This window comes from Notechis scutatus, chromosome 15, assembly GCF_049901735.1.
Source record: "Notechis scutatus isolate UNSWTSFEM ecotype Mainland chromosome 15, rNotScu1.2, whole genome shotgun sequence".
Lineage (NCBI taxonomy): Eukaryota > Metazoa > Chordata > Lepidosauria > Squamata > Elapidae > Notechis > Notechis scutatus.
In genome coordinates this window covers 4,056,139-4,069,228 of record NC_142023.1, presented here as the reverse complement: position 1 = coordinate 4,069,228, position 13,090 = coordinate 4,056,139, and the positions used below count along the sequence as shown (strand labels likewise).

The following is a 13,090-nucleotide window of genomic DNA, read 5'->3' as shown; positions in this document are numbered from 1 at the left end:
GTAGAATACCTTATGCCACCAGACTTGAAATTCTAGAACTAGAAAACCTAGAATTACGCCGTCTTCGGTCTGATTTAAGCATGGTATATAAAATCATACATTGCAATGTCCTACCTGTCAATGAATACTTCAGCTTCAACCATAACAACACAAGAGCACACAATAGATACAAACTCAAGGTTAACCGCACCAAACTTGACTGCAGAAAATACAACTTCAGCAACAGAGTGGTCAATGTCTGGATAAATATTGATCAAATGGATGCTGCAAATATCATGTGAAAAAGACTTGTAAGTCACTTTTTTCAGTGCCATTGTAACTTTGAACGGTCACTAAATAAACTGTTGTAAGGTCGAGGCCCTCCTGTATTCATCAATTGCAAGAAGCCTCTTTTTTCGTAGAAGATACAACCTAAAGGGTTCGCAACTGATGGCCACCACAACCATCCTTAGAACCAGCACCGTCTCCAAACGGAGCATCTTCTAAAACAGGGGTCTTCAAAGTTGACAGCTTAAAGACTTATGGGCTTCAACTCCCAGAATTCCTCCTCCAGTCATGTTAGCTCAGGAATTCTGGGAGTTGAAGTCCACAAGTCTTAAACTTGTCAAGTTTGAAGAGCCTTGTGCTAGAGTCTCAAGTGTTTCTCCACCTTGCCAAGTTTAAAATGGACCTCGACTCCCAGAATTCCCCTGAGATACTTCTTGAGAAGGTTTGAGGTTGAGAAAGACTGCCATAAGACCTGTAACCCTTAAAGCAAGGGTCTTCAAACTTGACAAGTTTAAAACTTGTGGATTTTGACTCCCAGAATCCCTGAGCTAACATGACTGGAGGAGAAATTCTGGGAGTTGAAGTCCACAAGTCTTAAAGCTGTCAAGTTTGAAGACCCTTGCTTTAAGGTCTTATGGCAGTCTTTCTCAACCTCAAACCTTCTCAAGAAGTATCTCAAGGGAATTCTGGGAGTCAAGGTCCATCTTAAACTTGGCAAGGTGGAGAAACACTTGAGACTCTAGCACAAGGCTCTTCAAATTTGGCAAGTTTAAGACTTGTGGACTTCAACTCCCAGAATTCCTGAGCTAACATGACTGGAGAAGGAATTCTGGGAGTCGAAGCCCACAAGTCTTAAACTTGCCAAGTTTGAAGACCCTTGTTCTAAAATGTTTTCTTGAAGGATCGACTGATTTCTTACTACCCTTCAGAGACACAACTTTTGGCTGGGAGCCCTTCTGGAGCCACCCTCCTAAAATCATGTTAGGTGGAAACTTTCCTCCTTCAGCTAAAGGTGCCTAGCTTTTCAACACAGTGGACCTCTTTCACAAGAAGTTCACCTAACGGAAATCGACACATTTTAGAGCCAAATATTTGCACACCAACTCCGCTCTCTCTCGCCACACTCAGCAGACTAGAAACTACCAATGAAATAGGTCACCTCCTGCCCTCCTTTCAATCCACACGGAATTGCACCACTTGAACCATGTTTAGCATTGGACTCAAGGGAATTTGGCCTGCAAAGAACAAAAGGTCCTTGTCTTTGCAGTTATGGAGTTGCCAATTTGACCAGCCTCACCTTGCTGCCAGAGGTGACCTGAAATGAAGAACGGTTCCAGGAATAATCCGTCCCAAAGACCTGGAACTATGGAGAAGGCGATGGGTCTCCTGAATTATTTGCACAACTGACAAGAACTTGGCGATGAAAACTTGGAAGACCCCACTAAAGAGTTGGGGAAGTCTACTTTGCTAAATCTTATAGCAGTAGTTCTAAGTTTCTAAGCCTAAAATTTTATGCCACCAGACTTGAAATTTTAGGCTTAGACAACTTAGAACTATGCCACCTTTGGGCTGACCTAAGCATAGTATATAAAATTATCTGTTATGATGCCCTATCTGTCAATGACTACTTCAGCTTCAACCGCAGCAATACATGAGCACACAATAGATACAAACTTAAGGTAAACCGATTGCAGGAAATACGACTTCAGCAATAGAGTGGTCAATGCCTGGAATGCACTACCTGATTCTGTGGTTTCTTCCCCAAACCCCCAAAATTTGCTGACCTCACCCCATTCCTAAGAGGTCTGTAAAGGGACGTGCATAAGCACACCAGCGTGCCAACCTTCCCTGTCCTAATGCTCGCTTTTATTCATATCCATTTCATGTCTTCATAATCATGTTTATACTTATATCTGTTATCTAACACGTGCTTGACAAAATAAATAAATCTTGAACCTAACCAAAACTATGCGCTACTCTTCAAAACATGGGTGGCAAACATTTGGGCGGACGACTCTTCATGGATGTGTGAGAAGAACCACAGCAACACCAAACAAGAAAAGTTGGCTCATATTCATTGGGAGTTTATAGGTCTTGCTTTCTTTTTTGGGGATAAGGGATGGTTTTGTAGGTAGTCATACGTTGCTTTTCATTTTGTCAGGAACTCTGGGACTAGCAAAACTGGGGACAAGTGTGTGTGGTGGGTTCTCTCAAATCATTCCCAAGGCCTAAAACGGATGACCTGAATCATCTGTAAGCTTGGAAATATTTCAGTCTACAACTTTTTGAATTATGCTTCTTGAGAAAGGTCTACCTTTGCTTTGAATGTCTGAACTCATCATGCAAACTCCACTACTACCGGTGTTTTGAGCCAAGAGGGACTTCACCAACCCTGGAAAGATCGGCACACAACGTGCCAAACTATTTGCAAAGGTCTCCCTCTTCTGGGGAAGCTACGTAGATGCCTTTTGAGCCGGCTTGTGCTATCGTTATTATCCTTCATTCCTGAGACTGCAACAATGAACTTGACTTGCACTCTTGGCATTGGGCACCAACAGCTGCTCCAGCGTTGTCCATGCCAAAGGAGGAGGTCCTTTTTGAGGTCCTTCCTGCTTTTAGAAAGTGATTAGGTGGAAAGCAGCAGACTAGAACCGTCACCCACCATGGAGAGCCAGCCTTGCAAATCTGGAGATTGCTAAAATGATCGTTTCTTCTAAAGTATGTTGAGCAGGGATGAACTCTTGGAGACCGTCCATCCGCCAAACCATATTCTGATTTTCCAGAAAATATTTGCCCTTTTCTTAAGAGAGGGGCTGGTTTTTTGTTTGGTTTTCCAGTCTAGTCTTGGAACTCTTGGTGTCACCCAAACAAGTCCTAACTAAGGTTGGCTCTGCTTAAGTTTCCACGGTCAAAGAGGTCTAAATGCTACCACCCCAAATTCCATTTTCTGAACCAATGCTTCTTGTTTGCACGTCCCGTGTTGATCAAACCTGTGCTAGCATCTGTCCATGCAACTAATGAAGGTTAGATGTAAGCATCTCTTCCAGAAAGAGGACACCCAAGTCCAAGCAGCAGGTGCTCCAAACAAGACTTGAAGGGAAGGTTTTTGGCTTAATTGCTGGCCTGCATCATTTCTAGTTCGAATAAATTTGCTTTGACATGTGCATGTTTTATGGGAAATGATCTGTGATCCTCTAGGTGATGAGTTAGTGTTTGCCTTTGAGATCTCTTAGAAGTTTCTCCTAAGGTCTTAGAAGAGATCTCACATATATAAGATCAGCAGTGCAGTTTCATGTATTTTGAACATGCTTCCCTCCAAAAAATATTTAATCCCCAATGGACAAATTGGCCTAATGGTGCTTGAGCTTAGAAATAGCCGCGGAGAAGTCAGAAGCAGGAGCAAGTTGGGTTGAGTCGACTGCTAGGACGGGTTGAACAATTCTCCAATGGTTTGGAAAGCAAATATAATGCAAGGTTGGAATTAAATGAAGAACCAGAAGGTTTAGGGAAGCTAAGCAGGCAATGGAATAGTGGTGGAGCAAAACGGAGTTGATCCAAGTCAGCAGGAGACAGTTGGACGGAATGCACTACTGCTATCTTCAAATGCTTCCCCATAAATGAAAGAAAAGGGGAAAGATCAAAGGTGGGATCTCTACCTCCAGCCCAATTTATATAACTCTACGCCATGCATGTAATCTCTGCCTTGTGTCAGGCTTAAAACTGCCTGCCTCGCAATTTACGACCTCTCTGGACTTCCACCATCCAAGGCAGGAGGTCTTCAAGAAGAATGTGTGTCCTGGATCACGTTAGGGGAATCATCTCAAGTGAGCTAAGAAAATCCGAGAGGGTGCAGAGTGGGAATCGTTGCGTGGTCCTATAGGCCAATTTAACACCTGTTCTAGGATCTCACCCAGGATTAAAACGGAAACAGGATGAGGTCTGAATTTGCATCACCCCAAAGATTTAAAAATAAACCTGTGGCTTCCATACTTGGATAATCAGCGTAGGTGTTGGACTCAACCACCAGAAGAAGAAAAAGGAAAAAAACCAAACAGAAACCGGGGAAATATTAGCATGATAAACCTTTATTAGCAAACTGTTCCCTACCATCAGACTTCTGGATTTTTTTTCTCAACATCTGGTCTTCCCCGAAGGGTTACAGCTCCCGAGGCAGTTAAATTTTGCATTGATTTACATGTTCTGAATACTATCTCCAGGCCACCAATGGTAAGGAAAGAAAGGGCTGCCTAGACAAACACGACAAATCATCTGAAGAACAAGGGGGGGAAAACGCCGTCGTTATCACCGATCCGGAGACAAATGCGAGACGAGCGTGCAGGATGGTCCCAACAAAGAACAGAGAGATACTCGACAACATCACAACCACTCATCCGATCAGTCTTTCGAAACACAGAGCAGCTGAGAGCCGATGGGTGGATGACAACTGGGGGCACTGTTTCTTCGGGAGATTTGTAGCTTCTCCTCGTGAAAGTTTGGTGAATTTGGGAAGAGGCGCCTTCGGTTGGGGCACCCAAACGGCCTTCCTAGCCGCAGCTTCCCACCTTCTTCAGTGCGTTAACGAAACTGGCACCTCGTGGTGATGTGTTTGCTTGTTTTTGGGTGGTCCCTGAGATTTCCCTCTGGAGTCCAACCAGCCCTTTGCATTATCGAAGAAGAAAACGTCAACACAACCCAAATGCGCGCGGGTAGGTCATCCACCAGCACCGATCCCCGAGGAAGGTTAAGAAGGAGGCCAATCCGAAACTCTTGTGCAAGTGAAAACAGGATTCTCTCCACCGTCACCATCCCTTTTTCTCCTCATTTGCTCAACTTCTTCCCTCCTGACTCAGTGGTTCAAATGTAAAACGGGGCAGCGCTGGCTTACCGAAAGGGGGAGCTTTGTCGGCCACCTTCGGTGAAGCTGCTGCCTCCTCTTCTTCCTTGGGGGGGGGAGGGGGATTCCAAGTTTCAACGTGCAAAATAAACATTGTTTGTTTTTAATCCAGAACATAAATACAGAGAACCTCTACAAAAATAACAGGAGACGAAGGACACGAACAAACCAACTCTGTGGCGACGAATCTATAAAAATAAGTTGGGCAGGCGCGACCCACCTTCCAAATAAATACAAAATAAATACGTTTCTAAGCAGTTAAAAACAAGAAATGAAATGAGAGAGGCTGGCCTCCGAAAAAAATCAGAGAAATATTTTTTTTCTGCCCCCGGCTTCCCCAGGAGGGCTGAGCAGCCCCCTTGGGAAAGTCATAAATACGGCGGCTACAATTCCGCCCACCCCCTTTTTTTTCTTGGGATAAGAACCTTGCAGGAAAAGGGGGATTAAAACAAGGTAGCTCAACCTTTTCCAATTCCCCATGAAGACAACTTGTTTTTCCATTATCAGGCTGACCCTTTTTTTTTTTTTTTTTTTGCAAAAAGCTACTTGTTACAACAACAACAACAAAAAATTAGAAAGGCTGTAACCCCAACCCTCCTACTCTAAACCAAAGCGTTTGGCATCCGTCTCTGAAGGAACGAAAGAAGACAGAATAGCCACGTGGTTCAAGAGTTTCCAAAAACGATGCTCCTCGTGAGATAAAGGGGTGGGGGGAGAAGGTTAAAACAGGAAGCAGATATTTTATACTCCCCACCCCACCCCAATAATCAGCAGCGAACACACGCCTTGAAAAGGGGCCTTCCAAAATTAAGTGCATCTCATTTTTGCAGTCTGGCAAAAGGAATACTACTGACCTCTCGGCTCTGCCTGACCAGCTTTTGGGAGGAGGAGGAGGAGGAGGAGGAGGAGGAGGAGGAGGAGGAGGAGGAGGAGGAGGAGGAGGAGGAGGAGGAGGAGGAGGAGGAGGAGGAGGAGGAGGAGGAGATCAAAGAAACATTCCTCCTCCCTTGAACCTGGTTTTGTTTTTTTTCTTTTCTTTCTTAAATAAAAAAAATTACATTGCAGTGTCAGGATTGTAATGTAAATCGCTCTCGCCCAGCAGAATGTTATGTAAACAGCAAAGGTATTTTGGGGGAATGGGAGGGGTTTGGGGTTTTATTTTTGGCTCTTAGCCATTTCTACCTAAGGCAGGTCTTATTTGGGGGAACTGAAGCCTTGGAAGGGAGATACGTGGACGGCCCCAACAAGAGAAACCCAGAGGGGAATGATGGATCTATCGCCCCGCTCTGAAGTGGCTTGAGAAAAGTAAGATGTCCCCCAAGCCTTCTGCTCCCTTAGAAGCCACCGAGCAGCTTGAGGTGATCTCCTGGCCAAAGGGCAGAGGGTTGGAGGGGTTTCCTGATTTGGTCCTTCGAAACCCCCCCCGCCCCCCGTGCTTCTGACAGCAACACAAAGATAAAAGCCTCGCCCACCACCCACCCACCGGTCCCCACCCCCCCAGTTCCCCCCCGCCCTTCTGGGTCTGGGGGCATCACAGCTTGGTTCGCACGACTTATTAGTGTCTTCAACCCATTCACAGAATGAAACGGCCGTCCACCCGAGAGCTGTTCGCTCCCAGGTTTGGTTTAAAAGGAGTCCCAGAGGCCACTTGGTGGTCATCGCGACCGCACCCCCAGAGTCATCTTCAGGTTCTCGTAGACCACGTAGCTGATGCTGACGGCGGGGATCACCTTCATGAAATTGGGGGCCAGGCCCCTGTAGAGCCCAAAGGCGCCTTCGGTCTTCAGGATGTGCCTGAAGAGGCCCCTCATGGTCACTTCCGGGGCTCCTTCGATTGAAGCTGAAAGAGAAGACACGAGACAGGCGTTGAAGGGTTTGGTTGAGGGTCAACGGGTCCCAGGAAGAACCCCCCTCCTTGGTGGTGGTAGCCAGGGGAGGGTTTCAAAAAAAATTTTTTTTAGCAAGGGGCTCTCTGCCCTAATGACTGGCTGGGTGGTCATGCGGCTGGGTGGGCGTGGCCAGGTGGTCATGTGATTGGGTAGTCATGTGATTGGGTGGGTGTGGCCAACTCAACGTCACTTCTTTGCCCTAATTCCCTAAAAAAAAAGATCATACCAAAAAGTTGTCTATTATTTCGTGCATTTAATTTAATACTTAAAAGACTGGCTGAAATCAGGCTTAATAGCAGTGACTGTGAGAGGGATCTTGGGAGTCTTAGTGGAGTTTCTGGTGAGTGGCGTGATTCTTATTATTTGGGAATTAATCCCCTCGGAGGCTAGTGGCTAGGTCATCTGATTTTCTCCTTGCAAGCGCTGAGTGGATTGCTTATCTAGCTTGCCACACTTTTACAAGGTGTGAAATGCTCTTGGCTGAATGCCCAGAACTTCAGTTAAGCCTATTAAGAGCTTTCCCTTGCTGTTTTTCTGAAATTATCGGGGGCTCCCCAAGCCCCTCAGAGTCTTAGGTAGGGGCTCTCCTGAGCCCCTGCAAGCCCCCAGCAGCCCATGCCTGGTTGTAGCTTTCTCCAAGAGTTCCTGGGGTGCCATCTTACCTTGAGCCTGCATTCGGGTCCGTACTAAAGCAAGAGGGTAGCTGGCCAACTGCCCACAAGTGCTTGACATGGTGCCACAGGCCAACAGGACGAAGACGCCAGGATCTGCGCTGTTCACGGCGTAACGCTGCAACCAGCTGTTTTTCAATGTCTGGAAGGAAACCATCAACAGTCAACGGAGAGCCAACTCGGTTCAAGAGCCTTGAGCAAATCCATTTGGCATGGGACCTGCTAAGCTTCAGAGGAGCTGGAGGCGAAGACCGCTAGACCTTCTGCTTGGGGGTTTTGAGAGCCACCAACCACCATCTTTAAGAACCTCCCTTTCTTGCCACGTCTCTTACCTCGTAAACAGCCAGGTCAATCCCAGCATACGGGATGATCCCCAGCATGTTGGGAATGTAGCCCTTGTAGAAAGCACCTAGTCCTTCTTTGGCAAGGATGTTCTTTGCGCAGTCCAGCATCCCTGTGTACTGCCCGGTTTTACGCAGGGCCATCCGGGTTTTCAGAACCTATGCCAACAAGAGCAAGAAGAATGTCAGAAACCTAAGCAGGAGGGAGACAAGGAACAACAGCATCTGGGTCAGATGCACAGAAGATTTCACCACCAAGGAAAAGCAACGGAGCGGTAGAGGTGCACCAATGTCTCCGATGAAGGCAGCCCTTGAGAATGTCAATGGGGAAGGTTGAATGTTCTCAAACCATCTTCCCCAATCTGGAACCCTCCCCCCTTCCAGCCTTCTAGTCCTCATTATTCTTCATAACATGATCAACCATGCTCTTGAAGGCTAGTCCATCTAAGATCAGGGATCTCCAAACTTGAGAACTTCAAGGCTTGTGGACTTCAACTCCCAGAATTCCTCAGCTGGCTGAGGAATTCTGGGAGTTGAAGTCCACAAGTCTTACAAATGGCCAAGTGTGGAGACTTCCGATCAAGTTGGCAGCAGATTGGGATCAGCTTCTTGAGCAAAGAATAGAAGACAACTCACCTCCATGGGGTAAATGCTGCTCTGTGCAATGACTCCAGCCAACGAGCCGGCCACCAGCCTCTCGTGAATCCTCAACACCTCTTGGTCTGTGCCGATGAAGCGTTTGATCTGCCAAGAAAGGTGTCCCATGCTTAGCCTGGAGAAGTCTACAAGAGCCGCAGTGGTTAAGAGTGCAGTACGGCAGGCTAATTCTACTGACTGCCATCTGCCTGCAATTTGGCAGTTCGAGTCTCACCAGGCTCAAGGTTGACTCAGCCTCCCATCCTTCTGAGATGGGCAAAATGAGGACCCAGATTGTTGGGTGACTCTGTCAACCACTTAGAGAGGGCTGTGAAGTACTGTGAAGCGGTACATAAGTCTAAGTGCTCCATCCATCCATCCATCCATCCATCCATCCATCCATCCATCCATCCATCTATCTATCTATCTATCTATCCATCCATCCATCTATCTATCTATCTATCTATCTATCTATCTATCTATCTATCCATCCATCCATCCATCCATCCATCCATCCATCATTATCTATCCATCATTCATCTATCTATCTCTTATCATTATCTATCATCTATCTATTATCTATATTTATCTATCTATCATCTATCCATCATCTGTCTGTCTGTCTGTCTGTCTGTCTGTCTATCTATCTATCTATCTATCTATCATCTATCTATCTATCTATCTGATGTGGTGGCACAGTTGTTAGAATGCAGTATCGCAGGCTAACTCTGCCAACTGCCAGCAGTTCGATCCTGATCGTCTCAAGGTTGACTCAGCCTTCCATCCTTCCGAGGTGGGTAAAATGAGGACCCAGATTGTTGGGTGACTCTGTCAACCACTTAGAGAGGGCTGTGAAGTACTGTGAAGCGGTACATAAGTCTAAGTGCTCCATCTATCTATCTATCTATCTATCTATCTATCTATCTATCTATCTATCTATCTATCTATCTATCTATCTATCTATCTATCCATCCATCCATCCATCCATCCATCATTATCTATCCATCATCCATCTATCTATCTCTTATCATTATCTATCTATCTATCTATCTATCTATCTATCTATCTATCTATCTATCTATCTATCTATCTATCTATCTATCTATCTCTTATCATTATCTATCATCTATCTATTATCTATATTTATCTATCTATCATCTATCCATCATCTGTCTATCTATCTATCTGTCTGTCTGTCTGTCTGTCTATCTATCTATCTATCTATCATCTGATGTGGTGGCACAGTTGTTAGAATGCAGTATTGCAGGCTAACTCTGCCAACTGCCAGCAGTTCGATCCTGATCGTCTCAAGGTTGACTCAGCCTTCCATCCTTCCAAGGTGGGTAAAATGAGGACCCAGATTGTTGGGGGCGATAGAGGCTGACTCTGTAAAACTGCTTAGAGAGGGCTGCAAAAGCCCTGTGAAGCGGTATATAAGTCTAAGGGCTATTGCTATCAATCGCTCCCTTCTCCCTCCCTCAAAGGCCTCCAAAAAATGGAAACGTACAAATCACCCCGGACTCTTTGGGCTCCTTGACGCCTTACCTGCTCGTACGCCATGAATTTGATAGCTGATTCCGGGGCGATCTTCAAGACGTTGATGCCGTTGCCACGCCAAAGAGACCTGGTGCCACCTTCACGGATCATTTGAGAAAATCCTCCGACGATGCACATATTGTTGCTGCGAGAAGCGTGGACCTGAGAAAGAGAGACCATTTTGGGTTTGGATGGAGACCCGCTGATGCGTTTCCGTCTTGTTTCTCACTGAGCTATGGGTTCAATTTGTCTCAATACTGGCTCAAGGAGCCGATTTCCACACAGCTCAACCTGTAGAAAGGTAGATGTCAACTCAAAAAAAATATTTCTCTGGTCTTTTAGAGTTGACAGCAGAAAGGGAGCAGGGGAGTAGTGCATTCCTTAAATGCTTTCATAGATAATGGCTAGGCGGGCCGAAGCTTCTGGCACGCAAGATTTTTACTGGAGAGCATAATTGATGACTCTTGGCTATGGATGTGTCCCATTGGAGAATATACATCCCAGGGGGTAGGGGAAGACCAGGGTCAAGGGTGAAATGAATGATGTATCTCTGAGTCGGCTGCACCCGGTAGCGCCGGCATGTTCACTCCTAATAAATCTTGTTTTTTTAAAAAAAAAACTCTCTAAGAGAGGCAGCTAGAGACTCATGACTTGAATGGGGGTGGATGCCGGAGCCCAGACAGTAGAAGCTTTGGGGAAAAACAACAAGTTCAAAGAAAACATGGACTTTGGCACGCCAGCTGAATCCACACCAAATTTGATAAAAAGCGTGGACGGACAGCTTTGGGCCGCTTCCGTGCAAAGTCCAAATTCCTCAGTTGACATGCAAGCATGACATGCTGTCCTTTGGTCGCCAACAGGGAAGATAGTGCCACCAAGTCACGAGTCACCTCCCGTCCCACCAAGGCTGGATCCATCAAGACCAACGTAAGTGATACGGATATAAGCTCGCCAACTCTGCGGGGACGCCTAGTATTTTGGGAAGCCAAGCACGACCAGAATGATGCAAGGGCGAGGCAGGAGGCAAATGTCCAAGAACTTGGAACTTTCATGTTTGGTTTCCTCCACTTCTGAAGCCGGCGGTAGCTGCCAATTTTGGGGCATTGATAGGGTGGCTTTTGGACCTTCTACTCCCCAAGAGGAAGGATTGTGTGAAAAAAGTAGACCCGAAGCACCTTCTCCTTGGTGGAATTTCCTTACCTGCATGAGCACCTTCAAACGGTCCAAGGGGGCTGTGCAGGTCCTGGATACAGCGCCGGCACCTCCTCCTGCCACCAGGTGGCGCCACCACATCCCCGTCTGCCTCTCTTCTATGGTGAATTCATCCGGGACGGTGAGATTCTCCCCGACATCGAAAATCTGAAAGGCAACCCAGCCAAGACCCATCAGTCTCCGCCATCATCATGGACCCTGTTTCATTTTATTTTATTGATTTGTTTGTTTGTCAAACATGGACAAGATAATGTATATAATGGTTGAGGCGTCCCTTTTGCGACCACCTTGCAAGCAACGTCAACGGGAGAAGCCAGATTCACATAATGACTATGTGACTAATTTAACAACTGCAGTGATTCACTTAATGAAGGTGGCAAGAAAGACCGTAAAAGGGAGCAAAATTCACCTAACGGATGTCTCACCCTATCAATGGCCAAAAATTGGCAGCCATCATCGGCTCAGCAACAAAAATTGTCGTAAGTTGAGGAATACCTGCACAGTTAGGTCCTCTGAATGTGACCAAATTTTGCTATGCTATATGTAAAATTAGGCAAACTTTAACCACCAACTCTTTTTTATTATTATTACAACAACCAACTCTTAATCCACCACCAATCACAATATATCACTCTGCCTTTATTTTTATTTAGTTTTACTAACATTATTATTATTTCTAATGCTTTTATTTGCCGGACTCTGACCAATAATAAAAAAAAATTGTTCTGATTCGACGCACACGTGAGATTTTTCTTGTCTTACCGTTGAGTGTTTCCAGTACAGGATAATTTCTGGAATATTCTCCACCGGGTGCAGGAGGTGATAATCCCGCCACTCGTTCCAATCGATGGTCATCGTCCCGTTTTTATCCATGCTGCAAGAGGAGAAAAAGGAAGAGGAAATTCAACCTTGTGTTAATTAAAAACAAAAAAAACCTGAAACAGCTTCTTTAATTAAGACACAGGAAGGTCGTGGCAACGAGGGAGAATAACCGATTTGGTAGATTCCAGGGTTTGTTTGTTTTTTTACTGAAGGGTTTATGACTTCATAATTTTATGACTTAGTGATTCATTGCATAAAATAGTTTTTTTTTTTGCTCAAAGCTCTTTTCCACTGAAAAATTAAGAGCTTTTTGCAATATGAGATTTGATGCTATTTAGGAAAGCAATCACTAAACGTTGTCCCTGCTCCTTCGTTGCCAGACCAGCAAGAAACATGCAACCCGCTTCACACTTCACCAAGGGGGGGTGGGAGGAAGGGGGTGTTGGGAGATACACAAGGACAAGGGCAGAAGTAGACCCCGTGGTACTTACTAAGTGACAGGACCCCAGATATGCCCTGTCCTTATTCTGACAAGACAGACACAGGCAGTCAGGCAAGCAAAGGGGAGAATGCAAAGAGAGAGAGAGAGAGACGAGTAAGTGATTGTTTTAAAAAATCGGCTGCCGCCAGCTCACAAAAAGTATTTTGAGATACTTGTGCACATACGGATGAAGGGAGGGGTGTGGTGGGCTACAGGTGGAGCTCACAGTCCGGAGGCTGGGAGTTCGATCCTAGGTAGAGGCAGATATTTCTCTGAGAATATGAGAATGAGAATATATCTGCGGAACAAAAACTCCATACTGGCAACAAGAAAGGCATCCG

At 45.7% G+C, this 13,090-nt stretch overlaps 1 protein-coding gene across 12 annotated transcripts in view; it reads right to left on the bottom strand.

Moving 5' to 3' along the window:
* Positions 1–4,334: 4,334 nt before the first annotated feature.
* SLC25A25 (solute carrier family 25 member 25) overlaps positions 4,335–13,090 on the bottom strand; it is a 48,972-nt gene continuing 40,216 nt past the window's right edge. For 4 of the 12 annotated variants that reach the window (XM_087943827.1, XM_087943837.1, XM_087943828.1 and 1 more), the window contains 9 exons: positions 12,760–12,795; positions 12,209–12,320; positions 11,435–11,593; positions 10,244–10,396; positions 8,699–8,806; positions 8,054–8,221; positions 7,713–7,863; positions 6,892–7,001; positions 4,335–5,207 (listed from right to left, as the gene is read on the bottom strand). In XM_087943827.1, the coding sequence (XP_087799953.1) occupies positions 5,094–5,207; positions 6,892–7,001; positions 7,713–7,863; positions 8,054–8,221; positions 8,699–8,806; positions 10,244–10,396; positions 11,435–11,593; positions 12,209–12,320; positions 12,760–12,795 (1,111 nt within the window). In that variant the 3' untranslated portion in view covers positions 4,335–5,093. Of the gene's footprint in view, positions 7,002–7,712; positions 7,864–8,053; positions 8,222–8,698; positions 8,807–10,243; positions 10,397–11,434; positions 11,594–12,208; positions 12,321–12,759; positions 12,796–13,090 lie in introns of all 12 variants that reach the window. The other 8 variants (XM_087943839.1, XM_087943832.1, XM_087943833.1 and 5 more) reach the window with 3 other exon arrangements.